The sequence below is a fragment of the Rhincodon typus genome, chromosome 9 (genome assembly GCF_021869965.1).
Source record: "Rhincodon typus isolate 14 chromosome 9, sRhiTyp1.1, whole genome shotgun sequence".
NCBI classification, from domain to species: Eukaryota; Metazoa; Chordata; class Chondrichthyes; order Orectolobiformes; family Rhincodontidae; genus Rhincodon; species Rhincodon typus.
Genome location: NC_063340.1, coordinates 16,719,080 through 16,743,567, shown reverse-complemented (window position 1 = coordinate 16,743,567; position 24,488 = coordinate 16,719,080). Strand labels below are relative to the sequence as shown.

The following is a 24,488-nucleotide window of genomic DNA, read 5'->3' as shown; positions in this document are numbered from 1 at the left end:
GATGTGTAGGTTAGGTGGATTGGCCATGCTAAATTGCCCATAGTGTTCAGGGATGTGCAGGCTAGGTGGATTAGCCATGGGAAATGCAGGGGTTACAGGGATAGGGTAGGGGGGTGTGGGTCTGGGTCGGATGCTCCTCAGAGGGTTGGTGCAGATTTGATGGGCTGAATGGCCTTGTTTTTTTGCACTGTAGGGATTCTGATTTTATAATCTCTAAATTCATGCTTCATAGAATTCCTACAATCCCTACATCTTTATTTCTTCTGTGTTTTGCATGTGTGGAGTGGTGTTTTGATGTGTTTATATTTTGGGTGTTCTGAAAATAAATGTTTATCCCTTATTTTTATTTAAACATGTAGGAAAGACTGTCTTTTTCCAAAGTCACAGGACTCAAAAGATTTAATACATTGGTATCAAATGAGAGGTGAGAAGGGAGAAGATTATTCCTCTTCATTTCTCCCCATCCACAGCACTTCTTACTCAGAAAAGTTGAGAGAGTTTTAGGATTTGAGAGTTAGGAGATGATGTATGCACATCCCCTGATTATCAACTGCCTCAGTTACACAGTAGGCCAGGACCTCAGCCACATCCTGTCATATCTTCTGTATGGAGTTTTAAATGAGGTTGTGGTTATTTTAAAAAATAAATTAAAACACCTTGTTGAATCTTTAAAAAAGTATTAAAATAAAATCTACACCATTAAAGTTCAAAGCTTTTTAGGAAATGACCAAATCTAAAATGACAATTTGCAAGCACATTTTCTACCTCTAGTTCTTTAATGCTGTCTGCTGTATGCATTATATTCTCCGACAAGAAAGAAGGATAGGGTGCCAGTCAGTGCCATATAGTGTGTGTGATATATTGTGGCTATCGTGACTGAATAGCTGCCTGCGTGAATGAGCTACTTGTGGGTAAGAAACGTTGAATAGTGTTAGGTGTGAGAGTGAGGTAAAGCATGGGAATAATAATTAACTTCTGATTTGTGTTGTCATTCCTATTACCCTGCCTTCACTTCTGATGCAAGTACATAGTTGTTTCCTTTTGTAACAAATGAACTTGCTCAAAGCTCAAAATCCAGTAGAGGTTCATGCCTTTGTGTGTTGTGTGGTTGGTTTCTGTGTGTGTATCTGTGAATCTATTTGTTATCATGCTTGTGGATATGTATTTGACATCATTGCCAGTTCTTCTTGACAACCTGTATGTAGTTGCATTATCATAATTTCATTGTTTGAAATCACCCTGTGTTTGCTAATTGTCTTAATTGGACACCTCCCTGATTCCTGGCTTGTTCAGGCTGAAGTGATAGATTTAAAGATAAAAGCTTTGTATTTGTGCAAGCATCCCCAAAAGGATTTTGTTTACAAAGGATCTTTTTTTGAGGTGCACTCATCATCAGGTTTACTCAAGGTGATGCACTCTCTCACTGCTGTTTCCTGACTGAGGCCAGATACAATTTTAGCCCGAAAAGATTGGGGTTACAATGGGGTGATGCAGGTGCAACATACAGGTGTACAACTGCATATTTGGACACTGCCTGGAGATCTATTCAAAATCAAGCAAAATATGAATGAATGAAAGCAAGAAAGAAATTTAATTTTTATAGCATCTTTCAATGTGCCAAAGCAGCATACAGTTCATAAAGTAGCTTTGAAGTGAAGACATTATTGTGTATAAAACATGGCAGCCAGTATATATACAGCGAGGTCCTGCAAACAGTGAGAGAACAAACAGATTATTTGTTTTAGTGATGTCATTTGAAGAATAAGTATTTGCCTGGCCATCCATTAGTGTCACCTGAGGGGGCGGACAGAGCTCAGTTTAATGTCTCATCGGAAAAACCATACCTCTGATAGTACAGCACAGGATGTATCAACCTAAACTAAAAACAAAATGCTGGAGACACTCAGCAACAACTCTTGTCTGAAGAAGGGTCACAATGGACCTCAACTTTTAACTCTGTCTCTCTCTCTCTCTTCCCACAGCTGCTGCCAGACCTGCTGAGTTTCTCCAGCACTTACTGCTTTTATTTCCAATCTCCAGCATCTTCAGTACTTTGCTTTCATTTGAGTATCAGCCTAATTTCATTTGGGTTTGTCTCAGGAGTAAGTGTGCTGTCCACTTAGGTTACAGTTGATACCCATGGTGCAGCAGTAAAATAAATGAATTAATCAGTCAGTCATTAATACTGTCCACTGATTTTAGTGTTTTCTAAAACTGGTGAGCATTCCAAAAACATGACAGAACAAGATCACTTTTCATGCATATGTTACACCAGAGTGCTGATCACGTGGACATTTGCAAACACTCATGCAAGCTATCTCAAAGAGTGAGCTTAAAGCAAATTAAAGTGTTTGCTGCAGAAACAGGGCTGGAAATACTTGGGCCAGGCAGCTTTGGTGGGGGGAGCAACACTGTTAACCTTTCTGCAGAAATCTACATTAACTGCTTCTCTGCTCACAGCTACTTTATGACCTGCTGAGTGTGTCTAGTATTTTCTGTTCCTATTTCAATTTTCCAACATGTCCAGCGTTCTGCTTTTTTTTTCAAAAAGATACTCCACGTCCCAAATTATTATTAGGATTTGTGTGCAACCAATTGTGCTGCAGAGCGCTCTTCCTGGTCAGCATTGAATCATTAAGTTGTTGTCACAAGCAGATCTTGAAATTTAAAACCACAGAAACCACTTCAACAGAACGAATGGTATGCAAGTGGGAAGCAGTGGATGCTTGGATGTCAGTGCCAACACTTTTCAGTTTCTCAGTACACATATTTACTCTTGCTGCAATGAAGAGTTAGCCAAAACTGTATGCTCATGTCTCCAAAGTGAGGCTTAAACCTGCAGCCTTCTGATCCAGAGGTGAGAGTGAGATTGGTGTAGACAAATTTGGCATTTGGGAAATTTTGGGCAAAGTGGATGCTGATTCCAAACACCTGACCTTCAGCAAATGCTGTAAATGATACCGGTAATCACATCCCCATCCCTTTCCTGTTCCATCTTTCCCTGTGGATGTTCAACAGTTGCACAAATTTCCTTTTTCCTGTCACAGCCCTGTTAGACTGCTTAATTAAATTCCAGCTGTTCCTTGCTTTACTCCACATCCTCCAGTCCCATGTTGACTTCCCCTTGGTTTTTAAGCACTCATGCAAAATGGGTGTCCCTAATTGCCTCTTGAACTGAGTGGCTTGTTAGACCGTATCAGAAGACAATTATGAGTTGCTGTGAATCTGGAGTCACGTGTTGGCCAGGTTGGCACATTTCCTTCTAGAAGGAAATGTCCTTTCCTAAAGGACATTGCTGAATTAGATGGGCTTTTATGACAAACACAGTTATCATTATACCAGCTTTCCACTTAGATTTTTTAAAAGTTGAATATCACCAGTTGTCCTGGCAGCATTTGAACCCATATCCCCAGAACATTAGTTTGGGAATCTGGATTACTAGTTCAGTGACATTACCACAACATTATCACCTCCCCTTGCTTACCTAGCTATGTAGGTTGCTGGTACCTCACCATTTCCAGCAGACTTGAAGTAAACCAACTGATTCACATTCACACACAGTTACCCAGATAAAATTTCAAACCAGTTTCTCCACTGTGAGGGAGGTACTGTCTTTCCGCTGTGATGTTCATCCAAGGCCCTGTTTGCCTCTCAGGTGAGCACAATTTACAAACAAAAAACACTGGCTGTATTTTGAAGAAGAGCAACTGAGTTCTCATCTTTGTACAAGTCAATATTTAGCCCTCAAACAAATCAGTAAAACAGATTATCTGATCATTGCGGTTATTTTTGGGATCCTGCTATACATGGATCAATTGCATTTCCTACGTTGAACTCAGCACAATCCGGCAAGAGCGCATCAAGCTTTGAGCAAGTGTTTTAAGATGCAGATTATGTTTTTGCCTTTTTAAAGTGAAGATTTTGATTCAGGGTTAAATCCTACATAAGCGATTCAGATCCAATCAGACCATAATGAGAAATCTTTACTGTCTCTTATTTTGAAAGGTCCCATCCCTGTAATTAAGTTTTCAGACATGTCTCTTTTGATAAACAGGATGCAGTAGCTCCACTGATTCTAGCCTTGACTTGGCTGTGATAATTTTGGATTGAAAAACTGCCACGTTTTACTGATTTACAAAGGCTCCATGTGTTCTGATTTTAGGAAAGCTCTGTTGCCAATTCACCATCACCACAGCTGCTGCCTGAACTTTCAGTGAGTACCGCTTCCCTTCAAATCCTCCTGGAAATTGTCCAGGAACACACCACATTTATTAAATTCATCCTGTGATTTCAATACAGTTACTTTTTTTTTTCTTTTTAGCGGTGCCTGACTTTGAATTTGTTTCACAGGAATCACGTGCCTTGGGGAGTGCAGTGTCAACACCAGAGAGCGAGAGAGAGTAAGTGATGTTTACAGTACTGGACAGTATCACTGAAACACTTCCTCACTTATGTTTTCAAATAAATGCTCCACATCGCTAAGTATTTGCAAGTGGTGTTTCATTCCCTTAACACAAAGGGCAAGTTTGTGTCACTGTCTCCACCCTTCTTTCTGTACGTCTGACAGCCACATAGCCAGAATGATGAGTCAGCTTCATTTCATAATCCAAAGTTATCCAGGGCAAAGGCAAACCTTTTTACAGTTTGCATTAGGTTATAATTACTTGTGTTTATGAAATGTTTAACTCTATCATACAGTGCAGTCCAGATCATTGTAACTCTTGGCATTTTTTAAAAAAAGAAACTCATCTTCCCACTAGTTCTTTAGCCAAAGTACTTCAAAGTTCATTCTGTACCCTCTGTTCACTGATCTACCTGCTAGTGGAAACGGTTTCTCCCTCTTCAAAACCCATCATCATTTTACATGTACTTATTAAATCTCCTTCCTGCTGAAAGGAGGGCAATTCTAGTTTCTCTAGTTTTGCAAGAGAACTGAAGTCCCAGATCCCTGGTACCACTCCTAATTTAGTCCACATGCTTCACCTCCTTCCTAAAGTATAGTTCCCCAGAATGATGTTTTGATTTATTCTGTTATTACTTAGCCCCGTAGTTTATTTAGTTGGTCAGTACAGAATTTGGGTATTGCTGAAATTATAGGCCTGCAGTTGAAGCTTTTCATTTTGCACTCATCAGGATAGACACAAGAATACTAAATTGCAAATGGGAATTTATATACAGCCGGAGAAAAGTATGTTAACTGGTTGAAGTGTTGACATGGTGAATGCACCAGAGATCTGTTATTGCTCCGAGCTTTTGGTTAAATTTTAAGAAAGGCAAGTTGACTCTGGCTGAGGCATTGCCATGAGAAAGGGGTGTTTTAAATTTTAAACCTCTGCTTTTCAGGTATGCCCTACCTTTGCCTAATTAGTTTCAACACCCCACCATTTTATTTACTGACCCTGTTATAATTTAGGTTCAGCCTGACCCATCTGCACAAGTTGCCCCACAACTTATCCCAGTTTATATCCTTGGAAACTTGTGCCTCAACCGTACCATTCTGGTCACATTGCCTGATTTGCTTCTCCTTAACTTGTCCACCATTTGTAGCTAGTATTTTCTTAAAGTCTCCTGCCCTACTTGCAATTCACTTTAAATCTGACTGATCATACTGTTTCAGCACAATTTCTACTTCCAATGCCACTGCTTCTTTTCCCTTCCCACCTGATTTGTTAATGTGTCTCATCCTGGTGCCTGAGACAGTGCATTATTTCAACACCCTGAGAGTTTGTAGTTCCTAAAACTGAATGTTCAAATGTACAGTGTTTTTCTTTTCCCTGTGAGTAAACCAACCATTCTTCCCAGTGCTATATTATTATGCTTGAATCCTCTCCCAAATCTCTCAATACTTAGTTCCCTTAAGTAGCAAAAGCTGCCTAAGTGCATTCATTGCTCCTATCCTTCCTAATCCCTTGAGCGCACTCATCTATTTTTCCCTATTATCTCTACCTGTCAGGTGACCATTCTCTGCAATATATCTCCCAGAAACCTTAGAAGTTCATCCTGACTCCAAGCAATTAACATCACTATGACTTCTCATATATTGGTCCACACTTGTGGTTTCATTCATGCTCTGCCTCGGTACCAAACACATTTTTCTGACCATGTTAACTTTTTTACCCTTCTCTGGGCAAAAGCAGCGTCTAATTCAGGAATGAAACAAAGAACTACAGATGCTGGAGCTCTGCAATAAAATCCGAAATTGCTGGTGAACCTCAGCAGATCTGGCAGCATCTGTAGGAAGAAGATAGAGTTAACATTTTGAGTATGATAACCTTTCATCAGAACACACTTCATCAGCACTCTGGTTTACCCACAATGAACGGATTTGTTAATTAAAAAGTCCTTGAACTGCAGGCTTTTATTATTCGTTTATCTACTTGTATAGCTTTTTTAATCAAATTACATGCTTCACATACTAACAATTTTATTTCTTTAAACAGGCATTTGATTTGCAAGTCAAGCTCAGAGGATGGGTCAGTTGGTGAGTATTGTTTCATTTTGAGAATTACTGATAAATCTTTTGACAAAAAGATCCTCCGTTTTCCCTTTTAATCTATCTATCAATCAGTATCTTTATTGATGTCTGGCTATTTATATGTTTGTTCATCTGTTTGCCAGCTATCCATTTGTTCAATTAATACTATTCCTTTATCTGAAAACTGAAAGAACTACAGATGCTATAAATCAGGAACAAAAACAGAAGTTGCTGGAAGCTCAACTGGCAGCAACTGTGAAGAAAATATCAGAGTTAATGTTTCAGGTCCAGTGATCCTTCCTCAGAAGGGTCTGAGGAAGAGTCACCGGACCTGAAACCTTAACTTTGGTTTTTTTCTTCATAGATGCTGCCAGACCTGCTGAGCTTCCAGCAACTTCTGTTTCCATTCCTCTATCTGCCTGGGTACCCACTTATTTATTGTCTATCACTGTATTTGTCTACAGCTGCATCTGTGTGTCCGTCTCTCTCTTGTTCTGTATCTGTCATTCTGTTGACTAGATGTTTTACTTGTGTATCATATATTTGTTTGTGGGCTTGCATATTTGTTCAGGTTTTTACCTTATCTACTGCTTGGCATTCAAACTATCTGTTAATCTTTGTATCCATATTTATGTATCTATCTCTAATTCTAATTTTCTTCTACCCAGTCAATAACTGTCGTACATCACTCTCCGTAGTTGTCTTTCCAATTGTTTCTGCCTCTATTTGTGGATGTTTCTTTACATCTGTCATGAGTGAGTGTCTTTTTGGCTATATCTCTTTTACTGTGTGTGTGTGTGTGTGTGTGTGTGTGTGTGTGTGTGTGTGTGTTTATATATTATATATCCATATATATCTTATTTGACCCACATTAAATCCCACTCACTGTCACTACATCACTCCATCTACAGGACCTGCACTGGGTTCACATTCCAAACCATGTTCTCAATTCTCCTCTACCTTACTCACAACTTGCTTCAGCATTTACGCCACTTAGTATTTACAAGCTAGGTCATTTCCCTCATTTAGTCTCTTCCACCTGCTCTTCATTGTTGGCACAACCTGGGTTGGAGTTCTCATCATAACACTAGCTGCCTTCATGCATCTTGAGATTGTTTAGTAGAGTCTGGCAGGCATGCCCAGGACCAAAAGCAGCTATGGAACAGGTGATGTTTATATATTGATATGAGAGATAATTGGGTGAGAACTTGACAGGGTGTATATGGGGAACAAGTAATCAGTAGGGAGGAGTTGATGGTGTGAGAGTTGGAATAATACCCTGACTAGAAGAATATATATACCTGGACTCTGGTTAACCAATGTTTAACTTCGGATGTTTAACATATTTTACCCCTTCTTGAAAGTCTGTTCACCCAAATCTTATTATCTCAACCTCTGCTCCAATCCTGTGAAGTACCTTGGGATGGTGAATGTGTATTATAAATATAAATTTCACTTCCTAATCTGACCTGACCTAGTCAGAAGACAAAGTACTGATAAGTAGACACAGTAGTGCGAACAATTCTGGGCCTGGTACCTTAGAATAGTCAGCACTTGAAGGAATGCAGCATACATTTTTCCTTGATCTAAGAATTAGATTATGAAGAGACATTAATAAATTAAGCTTGTAAATATGGAATATTGATGAGGATTTTGAAAGGAATTGACAGAAATCTTTTCAGTTTGTGGGGGACTTTAGGACAAGGAGGAAAATTGAGAATGTGGTTTGGGGGCATAATCTTAAATTGAGAGCCAGATTATTCTGGTGAAATGTAAAAGTGTGGAACGTACTCCCGCAAGAAGTAGTAAATGTTGCCTACATTAATAATTTTAAAATCTGAGATTAATAAATGTTTATTTATTGAGGTTGTAAGGCATCAGGAGGCAAGTTGAGTGGAGTTGGGATACAGAGAAGCCATAATCTCATGAAAGAGTGAAACAAGTTTAAGGGCTGAAGGGGTCTGTCCAGTTGTGATGAACATCTCAAGACTTGAGTGCCTGAGTCATTGAGCTCCAAATCCTCATTGGTTTGACACAAACTAACCTGGTGTTGCAGTTGAATGGGTGGAGAGGACAAATTGGAGACTGACAAGTCAATATTGTATAAAAATGAAGGAAAGGTTCAAACACCTAATTATGTACTCTCAAATACTGTCAATCATGGAGTGAGGAATTCACCTTTACTGCAGTTAATAATAGGTTTGTGTAGTGCTCATGTTATTGGACTAGTAATTTAGAACTGTGCACTAATAATTCACAGAATGTGTTCAACTTTCAGAGTAATTGAGTTTGTGAATTCTGTTTTAAAAATCAGGACAGAAAAATCTGGTAAAAATAAATGTTATCATGAAGCTTTTCGATCATAGGAAACCGGTTGAGTTTTTACAAATGTCCTCTGGGAATGGAGCTTGCTGTATTTACATTGTTTGGCTTACCTATGTTCTCAGTCCCACAACAATGCCTTCTAAACTGTCCTAACCAACCACTGAAGACTGTCATGCCTAATCAGGGCAAATATAGGGCATGGTACTTCCAAACTTGGGGCAGGGTGAACATTGGTCACTGAGCTTGTTCCTTGGGCCAGGGTGAACCAACAATGCCACAGGAAGCGACCGTATTTTGTTCAAACACATGAAACTTTCTGTGGCCGTGAACTTGAATGTTAAGATTAGTAAATAAAAATAGGGAAAGAATTCAGTACTGTTTGACTATTTTGTGTTCTTCTTGCAGGAAGTAGTGACTGCAAAAAGAAAAATAAATCCTTTTGGCAGGGATTTCGGAAGTTACAGAAAGGGAATGCAGTGCGGGAGCTGTGCAAAGGTAAAACTGTTATGGAGTGAGCTTTAACTCCTGCTTGTATTTGTGCCAACTGTGCAATGGGGCAGGAACTTGAGTTTAAAGGCTCGTTGTTAGAGTGCCAATCCTTTGGGATTGTCCTGGGATTTCCATGAATTAAAGATTAATCTCCTGGATACCGCTTCAAGCTTCTCCCAGGAGGCATTGAATAAAAAAAATCAGATTTTGAGTTGCTTTTAATTTTTTTTTAAACTAATTATGGGTTAAAGATAGGGAAAAAATACTGTTCAACTGAGAGGGACAGATGGAGGTGTGAGATCATTTGATGAAACCTTAAAGTTCAATAAGAATTGGCAATCCTACCTAGTGGAAGCTACTGTGGACATCTATCCTGAATTAAACATATGCATCAAAGGCAATTTCTAGCTCTTGGATATGTTCCAGAGTTTTGTGTCATTTCCTGGTCACCATTGGGTCTCTACAAAGTATGTCTTTAAATTATTTCATTATTCATTCATGGGATGTGGACGTTACTGGCTAGACCAGCATCTATTTCCCTTGAGAAGTTGTGGTGAGCTACCGCCTTGAACCACTGCAGTCCTTGGGATGTAAGTACACTTACACTGTTGTTAGGACAGGTACTGCGCAATATCCAGATAAACAGGGTGAGAGATGGGGAGTTAAGTGGAGGTCACACTCCCTGGCATCATGGTTTGACTACCTGGAACATAACACATGAGATGTATGATCGACAGCAAACAAGTAAAAGATAGTCTTTACTAGACTAAGGATAGGTTAAAAAGTACCGGACAGATTTATTTGATATTGTTTTAAAATCTGTTGATTTGCATGTTTGAAATGTTTGGTTACAACAGTGACGAATTTGATGATAAACGTCATGTCCTGCTCTGACCTACCCCAGTGTATGTGACTAGACTATGTGAAATGCACTACAGAGTTTGCCCTAGCCCTCTGTTAGCTTCTGACCAATGAATGACGTGTACTGGTCAGCATTGTAGCATCAAAATTCGTACCATAAGGATTACAAAATTGCAGCATTTTAATGAGTCTACAATGATTTTATCCTTATTTTATGGCACAAGAACAATTAGCTAAATGATTGCTTTCTGTAACACAGGACTCAGTGATGATTTACCTAATTTTTTTTTAGTTATAGGAGTTTAAAAACCCTCCTTTTAGTTTTGGCTCCTCAAAACTTGAGATTCTGCTGAGCTTGTTGGGCAGGTCATCTAATAAAACCTTACCATCGAAGGCTCTTAATTAACAATAATTCTTTTTTGTTTTCTCCATTTCCCCCAAACCCAATATTTTTCTTGTTGACCTTTTAAAGGAGATGATGTTGGATTTGTGGCCAGTGAGATTACCATGAGTGATGAGGACCGCATTGAACTGATGATGATGGTCAAAGAAAAGATGATAACGATAGAGGAGGCACTTGCTAAGGTAATGCAGATGCCTCTTGCCAAGGTTAAACTAACTGATGGCCATATTAGTCAACTTACTTTATTTGCTGTTTTCTTATCACAGCTACTGAGTCAGAAGGTTGTGTGTTCAAAGCCTTGTCCAGAGATTTGCCTCAGACCTGATTTGTTTGTTGTATTTTGGGTAATTACACCTACTTTTATATTTTACTGTGTTATTGAAATGATTAAAACAAAATCGGTTTAGATATCAGCAGAATGAAGGTGACTTTGGGTAATATTGAGTGGAAGTTCTGATGTTCACTTCCAAGGGTAATTCCAGATCTAAATGTTTAGATTTTACCACCATTTTACTACTATTCCCATCCATGAGAATAGACTCAGGCACCTGTGAGGCAATTCTTCCAAGCGTGGTGAATTCTGACCTTGAATACTTAATGCTGTTATTCTCTGCTGTTATTATGGATATTTACTAATCAGAAAAATTACATTTATAGGACACCTTTCAAACTCTCAGAATACAGCCAATGGAGTGCTTGGTAAGTGTCATTACTCTTGTGTTGTAGGAAAGCAGCAGCAAATTTTCACAAAGCAAGGTCCTGCAAACAATTCCTTAGCGATTCAGCCTGGAATATATGTGCCCAAGTGTCTCGAGTGGGAAGTGAAGCCACAACCTTCTGACTCAGAAGCAGGAGAAATACCATTGAACCAAAGCTAATTCTAACACTATTGATGAAACTCACAGACTTTGTTCTTTTTGTTTATTCTTTTCTTCCTGGGTTTTATTTCTCACAAGAAAAATTGACTATGACTTATTTTCCAGCTCAAAGAATATGAATGCCATAGCAGGCTGTCATTGAGCATGGATTCAACTCAATCAGCAGGTGGAGCCCATGAGCCATGGGATGAGTCTTCTGATGGTGGTGTGAGTAAAGTTTGTTTTAATACTGGGAAACTCTCGGGCTCCAAAAACCTTTTGTGGAACAAAAGACATGCCTTTATGTTGCATTTTTCATAGCTTTAGACATCCCCATAAATGGAAATGGAATAGACTTAGAGAAACTATCTGTCTGGAAATGCTTTCTTTATAGCCTTATTAATCTGCATTGCTGCTCCTGGTGATCTGTGTACCCCTAAACTCATTGGCTTCTTCCTCCATTAAAATGCATCCCATAAGTATGCAGTCTTGTTTTCTTTGTGCCAAGATGCATTGCCTGACAGTTATTTATATTGAAATTCATTTCCTAATTACATGCTTGTTCTGCAAATTTATTAATCCCTTCCTGTGTTTTGTCTGATTTTTTCCTCTGTATTAGCTACATCATCCAAATTGATATCATCTGCAAGCTTTAAAATTGTATTTGCAAATCCCACAACCAAACCATTGATGCAAATTGTGAACAATAACGATCATAGCACTGATCCCTGGAGAACACCATTTACCATCCTTTTATCAATTTGAATACCAACCCTTAACTCCTACTCCATCCTGGAAATAACTCTACATGCAATCTGCTCTTTGTCCCAAACTCCACACGTTCTGACCTTCATTACTAATCTATTAAGTGGCACTTTTGAAATATTGGAATGATATTAACTACCTTACAGTCTCTTGGCACTATTCTCTTGGTTAATAAATCTGTTTGTATCTGCTACCTCTTCCCTAATTGTTTTTGTGTATTGAAGTCTATCCAAACAAATAGTTTTATCTTGTTTAGGTTTGGTTAGTTTTTCAATTATCTCCCTCTTTCTCACTCAAATGTCATTATGTCTTTTATTTAATCTAATTTCCTAATGTCATGTTTCCCATTAAGGTGAAGAATATATTCTGTTACTTTGCTATCATTATCTGAGAGTTTGTCTTATGCATTCTCTAGTTTTTAATTGATTTGAGGGATGTCAGCATTTACAGCCCATCCCTCATTGCCTTTGAGAAGGTGGCTGTGAGCCACAGTGCTGAATCTTTACAGTGTGTCTTGTTCAGGAGGGAGTGTTACAATTTTGACCTCTTTACTTTCTTAGTTTTCTTTACTTGCCTTCCTGTAATCCCCATTCTTCCCCTTCTTTGTTTACTTTGGATTTTGGACTTAGTTTACCACTTTTCCTTAAATTGCAATATTGTCCTTATTCATTCATAAAGTTTCATTAGTGGCTCCTGCTACCCTCTCTCGCTGCCATCCCGACCGTCTCCCATCGCCCCATCACTCACCCCCCCTCCCCCTCCTTTCCTCCCTCTCTGTTCAGCCTTCACTGTTTCCCATTTCTGGCCTACATATTTCTTCCCTGTCACGTTTGGCAGCAGTAAGTGTCTACCGTGAGCTTCATTTTAATCTGCAACATTTGGTTTCATATCAATCTAAGACAACTGGAGCCACTAATCACAGTGTAAACAGCTGCCACCATCCATTGGGGGATGGACATTTATTCAACATAGCACATTTTAATTCCATGAATCAGGTAGAGCTCACAAATTAACTTAATCTTAGACTAAATCTGAATTCCATTTCTCACCTGTTCAGATATGGGAGCAGCTAGATGATGATGTCCAGGAGGTGAAGTTCAAGAGGTTCCACAAGTTAGTTTCTTCAAAACGTAGATCAAAAAAGAAACTGATTAAAGTGGACGAAATGAAGACTTCATCTACTGGAGGTGAGCAGGGGGATATACCAGTGCGGGTTTGATATAGTTTGGACATAATGTATGATCAAGAATCAAGTTATTAGTCTGATTAAGAACCTAATTCATACGTTACGTGGAACCAGCTCTCACCCCAAGGGTGCATACTTTGTAACCATTCCTCAATCCAGGAAGATCTTTTACCAGGAAATAAAGCAACATACTGTGGATGCTGGAACATGAAATAAAAATAGAAATGCTACAAATGGCAGGTCAGGTAGCTGATATGAGAGAGACAGACAGACAGAGTTAGCATTTCAGTTCAGTGACCTTTCATCCCAACTTTTTTACCCTAGCTTTGTTTCCTGACCATCAGCCAACTTTCTATCAATGTGGCTTTATTTCCTCTTAGGCTATTAGGGACCTCTTCCGCAGCACTTCAAGAGCCTTTGAAAATCTGAGTACGTTACCTCTTACTACGTTCCTTTGGCAATTCAACTGACCACTTTCTAAAAAGAAAAGCTCCATTAAGCCTGTCAAACATGATTTGGGCTTTAACAATCCATGCTGGCTCTCTTTCAATTAGTCAGTGTACTACTTCATTCTCTCTATTTTTACCTCCAGTTATAGATTCTATGGGTTGCCCTCAATTAATGCTGGACTAGCTGGTATATCATTGGTTGATTTGTACTTTAAATACAGATGTTACATTGCTCAATGTAGAATTGAAAAGCTGTGACCAATTTAGAGTCTTTATCTGGACCCACTGACTGATGTACCATTACGTTAAATGTTCAGACTCTATCCCCTTTTTCCCATTTTCTCTAACAATTATTATGGGTATTCCTCCATTACAATTCTATACTCGCTTGCACCGTGTAGCAAGAAAGTAAAAATCATTATTGTGTGGCATATCTAGAATCTGACCGGGAGAAATTAAAAGATGAGGATTAACCCTGAGTTTGAGTTGACTCACTTCTGCCAATAATTCTGAGCTCCAACATTTCAATATTACCCTTAAAAATGGCTTAAGGTGCTTGAGGTTGCTGCCCGTCCTTCCATTTGGGTTAGTTCTTATCTGTAACTTGTTACTGCAATTGGAGATGTAAGGGTAATTTACCAATTGTACTCAGGAACAAGTTTAAACAAAGCATCATTTCTTTGTAAGTCTGTAGTGTTATGACGCTGACTCAACAACCTGCTCCCTTTGGATGTACCTCCACACATGGAATCATTTCCATTACCCTATAGCATATATGAAATTTCTTTGAACACATGCAGTGACACTCTAGTCTTCCCCACCACCTCCACATTTATGAATAATTGGACTTGCATTGTGCATTGAGGTTTAGTTGGAAGCTTGCTTTAGAACTTGTTATATTGGTGCTTCTTTTGGAACAAGGAATTCCAGACCAGGTAGACAAATTGTAAATCTGAACAGGAACACTTTATTAACAATGCTCGCACCATCACAATTGGTTTGAGACTGAGCCCAGGCTCTGCCCTTCTAAGTCACATGGCCAGCTCTCTTAAAGGGGCAGCACCCAAATTAAATACAGAACAGAATTCACCTTTACAGATGTTGTTTTAGAAAATTGCTGAGGTTCTAACTTTTTTTAAAAATGACTTGATTTATCTGATGCTTTTCTTTACCTCAATATGTTCCAAAGTTCTTCAAAGCCAATTAAGTATTTCAAAATGTTGTCAAATATTTAACACAAGAATAGCAGGAGCTGTGTGTTGTTTATGATAACTTGTTGAGTGCAATGAGATAGGTGACCGGATGGTCTCTTCTAGTGATGTTGTTAGAAGGATAAAGCTGTTCAGAGTGCCAGAGAAGGCTCCCTTGCTATAATTCAGTATTATGCTTTGGGATCTCTTGTGTCTTGCTGAGAGGACAGACAGCTCCTCTGTTTAACATCTTAGCCAAAAGATGGCACCTCCTTAACACCACAGCATGCCCTGAGTGGTGCATTGAGGTATCAGCCTAGATAATGTGCTTCAGTTTCAGGAGTGGAACTTGAACTCACAATCTTCTGTCTCGGGTGTGAGCACTGCTGCCAAGTCAAGAATAACACTTAAAAGATAAAATGAGCGGTCTGTTGCAGAGTAGTCCTGTTTGTAAAGCTGGAAAGAGACTCAGTGTTTTGGCATTTTGAATGTGGTCATAGATAGTGAAGCATCTGGGGGGAGCATTTGTTTTACATACTTAATTGCATAACCAGTGTATGAAAGTCCTTAAACTGCCCAAGGTTGAAATGTTTCTAATGTAGTCGAACTTTTCAAATCTGCACCGTACTCAGTTGTTATCTATGGCGTTACCCTTTCTGCCATTACCTCATTATTACAATTTAGTGTATGTAAATGTAGCCTGTAATTCTTGTTATTTTAAAGCATTGTCATCACCAGAAAAGCTGATAGTGTTGATAATGTGTACTCTAAATGTTGGTCCTACAATGTGAATTTAAACAAGCAGATGATCTAGAATAGCAAGTTTCTCACTATTTTCACCAGAGAACCTCCTTCCATCTGCATGTTTTTGTCAGGTAGGGTCCTTTTCAATGCTAAACAAGGCAAGCCTCACTTCCTGAATAAGTAGCTGACTCTTATGCTAGAAATTTAGACAGCTGCTTGTTGCATCTCCTTCAGAAAACAACCTGACTCCCCTACAGTAGCAATAAATTCTTCATTGGAGGTAAGATCTTGGAGGGGCTAGAGGCTTAAGTGAGCCACAGTTTAAAAATACTGTAAACACTCGGTCATTCTGGCAGCAGAAATAGAGGCAGAGTTTCAGAATATTGGCCTTTAGTTAGAACTTAATTTAAGCCATATTCATGTGCAAAAATTCAGCAAGTAGAAAACCTACTGCACAACATTCCAATTGGTGAAAAGCAGGTAACACAGGTTCCCACCCCAACATGTTCAGACAACTGAGAGTGCTATGCAGAAAGAAAAGTTGTTTAATAAGATAACGAAGAACTGCCTTAACTATTCTCTCCAAATTGTTTCGCAAGTTTGTTTGTAAAAGGTCAAACCTTATACTGGCAATGCTTATTATCTGTGAATGCAATGAAAGTGAAGCTGTTGCATAAAATCTCTGACTCAACTTGCATGTCCAGAAATAATACTGTAGAATATTAAAATAATTAGTTTGGAGTGAGTAGTCAGTTTCTTGTCTGCCTTCCCTTCTACCTCAGAAAACACTTGTGATGGGACATGCGACAAACAGATGGACCCAATACACGATGAAAGATCAGTGAATTACGTGGGGTCGAAGGCCGTCAGAAAGCAGATGAACTTGAACAAGACATTACAGAGACAGTCTGTGGAAGATCCTGCACCTTTGATGGCTGTTTGCCGATCCCCATCTTCCAGCAGTCTGGAAGGCAGGATGGGGAAGAGGTTTGTCAAACCTTTTAACACGACTGCTGAGCACAGCATCACCAGGGTGCCAAAGAAATCGGGAAAAACATTCTCTGACTCAGAATATGGAGAAGACAAGTTACACAAGATATCCCGCTCACTGACTGACAGTGAGGTGGGTAAGGGACTTACTGGTCGGGATCATGGGGTAAGTGTCATTTTATGGCAAATGAGGGACAACAGTGATTAGTCTTAGAGATACATTCATGAAGGAGGCCATTTAAACCAATATGTTTGTGATAGCTCTTTGAAAAAGTTGCCAAAACAAAGTAATTTAGATTAAAGTGAATTGCCAAAGCTTATGCAAATCTGACATAAAGGTAAGAAATGCTGGAAACACTGTGCAGTTCTGGCAGCCTTTATGAACAGAGAAATAGAATTAACGTTTCAGGGTTGTCAATTTTAGTGAAATTCAAAAGCTTCTTTACTGAGAGCGTGGTGAGGTTGTGGAAGCTGTCTCCAGTCGAGGTGAATAGCATTGATGCAATTAAGGGAACCTAACCAAACAAGAAGGCAAAACACACACATTGGTAGGAGGTATGTGAAGAACATAATTATTGGCAGAGACCAGTTTGTTCAAATGAGATATGAAAATTTGGTTGAGTAACTCCATGCAAGGGTAAGTAAAATCCGTAAAGCAATAGCAGGTATTCAATAATATATGCAAAGGTGGAGAGAAGAAATGAAATTAAGTGCAGCCAAGTGAGTCCTGATTTTCTCCATATTCAAATCCTGATCCTTCACTGAAATGGTTAACCAGTTATTCTGTGTGCTGTGTTTGGGTGGGGTTGCTGGAAGACGCAGCACTTGGAAACCTCAGGGTGATGAATCTATGTCAGTACAGTGGTGTTTTCATAGGAATTGTTAACCCCTCGTGATCCAATAATGAGGTGTCTCCTTGCTGCTTTTCAGTCTCGAATGGCTAAGAGCTAAAGGTCTTTTTGTTTTGATATCCATAACTTCAGTGACTGTGAATTTCATATTCTAGGCACGTTGCACCCGATTGCAGTGATCTAGGTGCGTTACTTTACACACTGGATTTCTGTTCTCCTTCATCTTGAAGTGGCTCCTGTATTGAGGTTGATGGGTTGGCTCCTGTAGCCAACAAGTGGCAAGAGACACAACAAGGTCCCACAAACAACGTTCAAATTGCCGAGAGATGGTTCCTATGCATGCTTCCAGTTGTTCCATGATGGTTACAAGTAGGATTTTGCTGTGCCCCAGTTGGCTGCTAAATTTCTCTGTCACAACACCAGTGGTATTTTATCCCTGGTTGTGTGAGGTCATTATGCTGGGCCACCTTTATAAAATGCAAGTAGAAGTTTGCTGAAGAGCTTGCTGGGCTGTTAAGATTCTACCATATTGGTGCAGGATTGGAGTCATAAAGGGATAGGTTTCTTTCTCCCAAAGGATATTAGTGAACCAATTGGATTTTTACAACAGTTGCACAGCTTCACAATTTCTTTTGCTGATGCTAGCTTTTTATTACCAGACTTTTAAAACTGAATTCAAATTCTCAAATTGTCACAGTGGGATTTGGACTCTCATTTGCTGGATTGTGAATCAAGATCTCAGGATTACTAGTGCAGTAAAATGACTGCTATGTTTCTGTGTTACATATTAATATGCTTAAAGTATGTTACAAAAATAAGAAGTTGTCACAATAAACATGCAAGTTGGCTGCTTCTAAAGTATGGGACTGGGCAACATGACATTGGCCTAACGAGTTAACGCAAACTCGCTGTTCAGAGTTTGCTGGAAATAAAGACTCTAATCCGTACAAAATACCATTTTGGAGAAATATGAGATGCCTACTGAGTTCTGGAAATATAAGATCTCTACTGAGTTCCATTTATGAAGTGATGATGTTCTATTCTATCCACCAGTACATTGGTAAAGAAGGGATGAGTAATGAGAAGGTGAGCACAGCAAAATCCCCCACAAATTCACGGAAATCACTGAGCAGGAAGGTCAAGTCGGTGAAAGAGACAGTGAGGAGAAAGATTACAAAGACGTACAGTGGTACTACACCTCCCCAGGTAAGTAATCCCTCCCTTCCTCCATCTCCCTTTAAGACCGTTCTCCAAAACCTCTCTTTTTGACCAAGCTTTTTGGTCACTTCTCCTAATTATCTCTCCTTCCCCGATCAGCATCTGTTTTTCCCTCATGTCTCTATATGGAGTGTCTAATGACATTTTTCTCCTCCACACTGGAAACACAGAAATAGAAGAATAGTTCGACACTTGTGTCTAATTTGCCATCTAATTTGGTCATGGCTGATCTGTAATCTAATTTCACTGTCCCATGTCCCTTAGTAAAAATTGAGCAATCTCAGATTGAAAATTAAGACTTAATTTAGCATGCAGTAACCTTTGTGGAAGCCTGCTCCAGATTTCCATAATCTTTTGTGCGTGGAATTTTTAATAACATTGTTTTCTTGAAAGGAATAGCTGCAGTTTTCATAAAATTGTTTATTTTTATTCACTTGCGGGACATGGGCTTTGTTGGCTGGACCAGCCTTTATTACTTATCCCTGCTTGTTCTTGAGAAGGTGTTGGTGAGCTACCTTGTTGAACCACTGTAGTTGACCTACCGTAAGTAGATCCACGATGCCATTAGGGAGAGAGCTACAGGATTTTGACCCAGTGACAGTGAAGGATCAGTAATATATTTCCAAGTCAGGAAGGTGAGAGGCTTGGAGGGGAACTTGTAGATGGTGGTGTTCCCATGTATCTGCTGTCCTTAACCTTCTGGATGGTAGTGTCATGGTTATAGAAGGTGCTGTCTAAGGATCTTTGAATATCTGCAGTGCAACTTATTGTATACACTGCTGCTACTGAGGCAGAAGTGGATGTTTGTGGTTGTGCCAATCAAGTAGGCTTTTTGTCCAACATGGTGTCAAACTTCTCGAATGTTGTTGGAACTGCACCCATGCAGGCAAGTGGGGAATATTCCATCACACTCCTCACAAGTGCCTTATAGATGGTGAATAGGCTTTGGGGAGTCACGAGGTGAGTTACTCACTGCAGGATTCCTTGTCTCTGACCTGCTGTTGTAGCCACTATATTTATATGACACATTCAGTTCAGTTTCTGGTCAATGCAAAGTCCCAGAATGACGTTAGCTGCATTCATTCCAAAGCCAATCCTAAAGTGTAGTGCTCTGAACCGAATAGATAGCTCACCATGTAATCTAACCTGGGCTTTATATAGCTGTTGCATGACTTCTATCCCTTTGCATTCTTGTTCCTTTGATATTAATGGTAAGTATTCCATTAGGTTTTTAAGTTATTTTCTGTACTTGTCTGTGGCTTTTAAATGACCTGTATACCTGGACCACTAAGACTCTTCAAATCTCCATTATTTTTAGCCTTTTGGAGGGTACTCTGATGTCAAATTACATTACCTAGGATTGGGGTGTTCAGAATAGAACAAAAAAGTGGAAGAAACTTCATAATGTTCAACCAATGTGTTCCCTTTCTCCCCAGTTGCCTTCCGAAGGACTGATGTCTACTGCTCAGACTGCAGATCCAACAGATAAGTCTGTCCAACCAGACAGACCCAAGCTGACTGGCGGTGGCTCAGTGGAGAGCCTGCGGAGCTCCTTGAGTGGGCAGAGTTCAATGAGTAAGTGTCCTTTCATCACTCAGCTTGGTTGGCCCAGGTGGTCTCGGAGTATTCATAAATTGAAAAGTAATCTTTAGGATGCTGTTAGAAAAAATCAGGGAGAACAGTCATAGGAACATTTAATATTCTTAGCTTGGAAGTTTGTAAAATAGGTTGTGATAATATTAATACTATTGAATAGAAAGAGTCTTTGCTTTTCAATTAGACCTTGAAAGATGCAATGTCATGATGACGGATTACTGACATGAATGGAGGAGAGGGAGTAGGATGGTTGGAAATGAGAGGTCATGTGATTAAATCTCCAGAAATCCCAACCAGAGTTGACAACCTGATTTTCAGCATGTGTCTAAATCTTAGTTTTGCTGTGCATAAACAGGAAGAGAAACAAGCTGCTACATTGCTATACTCTGACTCAAAATGAGAATCATTAAAATATATAAATAGACCCTGGTTTTCCTGCCTAGACCCTAGTACAGTGAGTTTATGATTTTCTAGCACTGGACATCCGCATGCCCTGCTTTCTCTGCCTGAAGCTTAGGCCTTAAAATTGAGTTAAGAAACAGGAGCACAGTTAAAGTCCTCAAAAACCTGTGTTGGTAGCACTTGCCACTGAGATGTTCTTTCCAGAAATTTTAAGGGATGGGGGTGAAATGTACCTCCAATTCGGCATTCAGAATTCAACTCGCAGGAGTCAGAGTTTAGGATTCTTCATTTCAGAGAAAAGGAGGCAGAAAGCCAAGTTTCATGCTGTTACACAACACCTACACCCACCACAGTTGTAATGTTTTTCTGGGTTCTCCTGCTGAAATCTGCCTCGTTTTCTTTCTTTCTTCACCTGGACAACTACGATTCCCATGTGTGCTGAGGAGAAATACTTATCCTTAGAGTTTTTTTTAAAATCTTAATAACCAGGCCAATTCTTTTGCAAAGAATAAAAGGAGTCATGTTACTAGCTAAAGCTTAAAAGGATGTATTGGACATTACACTGTGACTTGAAACCCGTATCTCCCACAAACCCATCAGAAGTTACATTTCCTAATAATACTTGCCATGAAACAAGGAGGAAAAAAAATTTAAGCGCAGGAGGGAGGAGAATTGGACCTTACTTTGGAGAATATGAATCATAATAACTCCAAGCACTCACTTCCCTATTTTTCAGGTGGTCAGACAGTGAGTACCACAGATTCATCAGCCAGTAACAGAGAGAGTGTGAAGTCAGAAGATGGTGAGGATGAAGAATCCGCTTATCAGGGACCGTTCTGTGGCCGAGCTCAGGTCCACACTGATTTTATTCCAAGTCCGTACGATACGGATTCATTGAAACTTAAGGTACTTCTGAATTTTTTTTCACTTTTGCTTTTGCATTTCTAGAAGGAATGGAGAGGTTTACCTGCCTCCCTTAATCGAGTGTATCTGCTGTCCAACTGGCTGTAACCAGATTAGGGTAATTTTGCACATTTTACCACATTGAAGTCTTGTCACTATATTGTAATCTCCTCCGTTAAATATATAGAATCATGGAAATTCACAGCACAGAAGCTCTCAGTCAACCCATCACAACTGTTGGTGTTGGCTCCCTGAGCTATCCTAATTAATTTCATTCCCTTTGCATTTTGGCATACCTTTGTATGTTTTTCTTAGCAAAGTTTTGTTCATAAAGCTATTATGAATTCTCTTTCTGCATAGTGGATTCTTTACTCAATCACTTCGGAAATTGTTTCTCTCTACTTCCATCTTCAAAAGTACGTCACAAGTTTGATCTCCAACTTATCAACATCCACCCACTTTAAAAGATTTGTTTCTGAGCCCCTAAGTCTATCTGCTCCTCTACTCCTTTAAAAGGTTTACCATTTAGTGTGGTACTCTCTCCCATTCTTCCTTCTAAAATGAATCACTTGACATAGCTGTGTTAAATTTCACCTGGCATTCTTCTGTCCAATTTACTAACAGATGTTGACTTTAAATAATTTGCAGTCATCCTTCCCTATTAATTGTGCTTGCTACTTTTAATGCTGTAATTAACATTGAACAATATTCTCTGCTATACCTAAGCTCATCATTGCCCCTGTTATAGAGATAATCAGTGGTTCCAACAGCCATTCTCCCACTTGCTTTGCCTACGTCGCATTTGATTGGATGATGCCATCTTCCAAAACAGCATGACTTGCTGCTTCCCTAATTGCAGTCTCCTGGCCACAGTGGTTGACAGGGCCCTCAATGCCATCCAACCTATCACCCATGCTTCCGTCTTTGCTTCTGCCCATCACTCAGTGCAATTGGGTCGTCCTTGTCCTTACATTTCTTCCCACCAGCCTCTGCGTTCCAAGAATCGTTCTCCGCCATTCAGACACCTCCAGCAGAACGCCACCACCAAACACATCATCCCCTCACCAACAACAAACTGCCCCCCTCACCGCCACCAACAACCTGTCTGTATTTCACAGGGATTGTTCCATCCAGGACACCCTGGTTCATTCCGTGACCAGTAACACCACCCCGCATCCCACAGCACCTTCCCATGTAACCACAGAAGGTGCAACACCTGCTCCTTTACCAGCTCCCTGCTCATCATCCAGGGGCCTAAACAGTCTTTCCAGGTGAAGATGCATTTCACCTGTACCTCCTCCAATCTTGTGTATTGTATTCGCTGCACCCGATGTGGCCTACTGTACATTGGAGAAACCAAATGCAGACTGGGTGACCACTTTCCAGAACACCTCCAGTCTGGGCACAAGCATGATCCCGACCTTCCCATAGTCGATCATTTCAACACAGCATCCTGCTTGCATGCCCACTTATCTGTACTCAGCATGCTACAGTGCTCCAGTGAATCACAGCGCAAACTGGAGGAACAACATCTCATAGAGTCATACAGCACTGAAACAGAGCCTTCAGTCCAACCAGTCCATGCTGAATGTAATCCCAACCTAAATTAATCCCACCTGCCTGCTCCTGGCCCATATCCCTCCAAACCTTTCCTGTTCATGTATCCATCTAAATATCTTTTAACCTTTGTAATTGCACCCGCATCTACCACTTCCTCAGGAAGTTCATTCCACACGCAAACCACCCTCTGTGTAAAAAATTTGCCTCATGTCTTTTTTAAATCTCTCTCGTCTCACCTTAAAAATGTGCCCCTAATCTTGAAATTTCCCATCCGAGGGAAAAGACAACTACCATCAACTCTATCTATATCTCTCATTATTTTATAAACTTCTATCAGGTTGCCTCTCAACCTCCTACGTTCCAATGAAAGAAGTCCCAGTCTATCCAGCGTTTCTTTATAACTCACCTTCCATACCTGGCGACCTCCTAGTAAATTTCTTCTGAACCCTCTCCAGTTTGACAATATCCTTCCTATAACTGAGTGACCAGAACTGGATGCAGTATTCAAGAAGAGGCCTCACCAATATCCTGTACAACCTCAACATAACGTCCCAACTCCTACTGAAAGGACTGAGCAATGAAGGCAAGTGTGCCAAATGCCTTTTTAACCACCCTATATGTGACGCAAACTTCAAAGAATTATGTACCTGCACCCCCAGGTGTCTCTGTTCTACAACACTATTCAATTAAAATTAAAAATTAAAATTAAAATCCCCCATTATTACAACCTTATTACGCTTACATATATCTGAGATCTCCCTACATATTTGTTTCTCAATTTCCCTCTGACTGCAGAGGGCCTATAGTACAATCCCATCCTTTCTTACTTGTAATTTCTACCCTTATATTTTCACAGGACAATTTTTGAGAAATATCTTCCATAGTCACAGCAGTTATGTATTCCTTAATCAAAATCACCACTCCCATTCCTTTCTTGCCTTCTTTTCTTTCCTTCCTATAGCATCTAAAACCCAGAACATTGAGCCGCCAGTTTTGTCCATTTCTCAGCCAAGTTTCTGTAATAGCTATGACATCCCAATCCCATGTTCTTAAATAACAGATAACAAGGCGTAGAGCTGGATAAACACAGCAGGCCAAGCAACATCAGAGGAGCAGGAAAGCTGACGTTTCGGGTCTGGACCCTTCTTCAGAAAACCCTTCTGAAGAAGGGTCTAGGCCTGAAACGTCAGCTTTCCTGCTCCTCTGATGCTGCTTGGCCTGCTG

The 24,488-nt window shown here is 39.8% G+C and overlaps 1 protein-coding gene across 4 annotated transcripts in view; it reads left to right on the top strand.

The window, feature by feature from the left end:
- The window catches only part of sash1a (SAM and SH3 domain containing 1a), a 118,075-nt gene that overhangs the window by 66,216 nt on the left and 27,371 nt on the right, over positions 1-24,488 (top strand). For all 4 annotated transcript variants that reach the window (XM_048601138.1, XM_048601137.1, XM_048601139.1 and 1 more), the window contains 11 exons: positions 4,163-4,213; positions 4,351-4,400; positions 6,441-6,481; positions 9,206-9,295; positions 10,623-10,735; positions 11,537-11,638; positions 13,233-13,362; positions 16,527-16,900; positions 18,639-18,791; positions 20,240-20,378; positions 21,538-21,707. In XM_048601138.1, the coding sequence (XP_048457095.1) occupies positions 4,163-4,213; positions 4,351-4,400; positions 6,441-6,481; positions 9,206-9,295; positions 10,623-10,735; positions 11,537-11,638; positions 13,233-13,362; positions 16,527-16,900; positions 18,639-18,791; positions 20,240-20,378; positions 21,538-21,707 (1,413 nt within the window). The remainder of the gene's footprint in view (positions 1-4,162; positions 4,214-4,350; positions 4,401-6,440; positions 6,482-9,205; positions 9,296-10,622; positions 10,736-11,536; positions 11,639-13,232; positions 13,363-16,526; positions 16,901-18,638; positions 18,792-20,239; positions 20,379-21,537; positions 21,708-24,488) is intronic.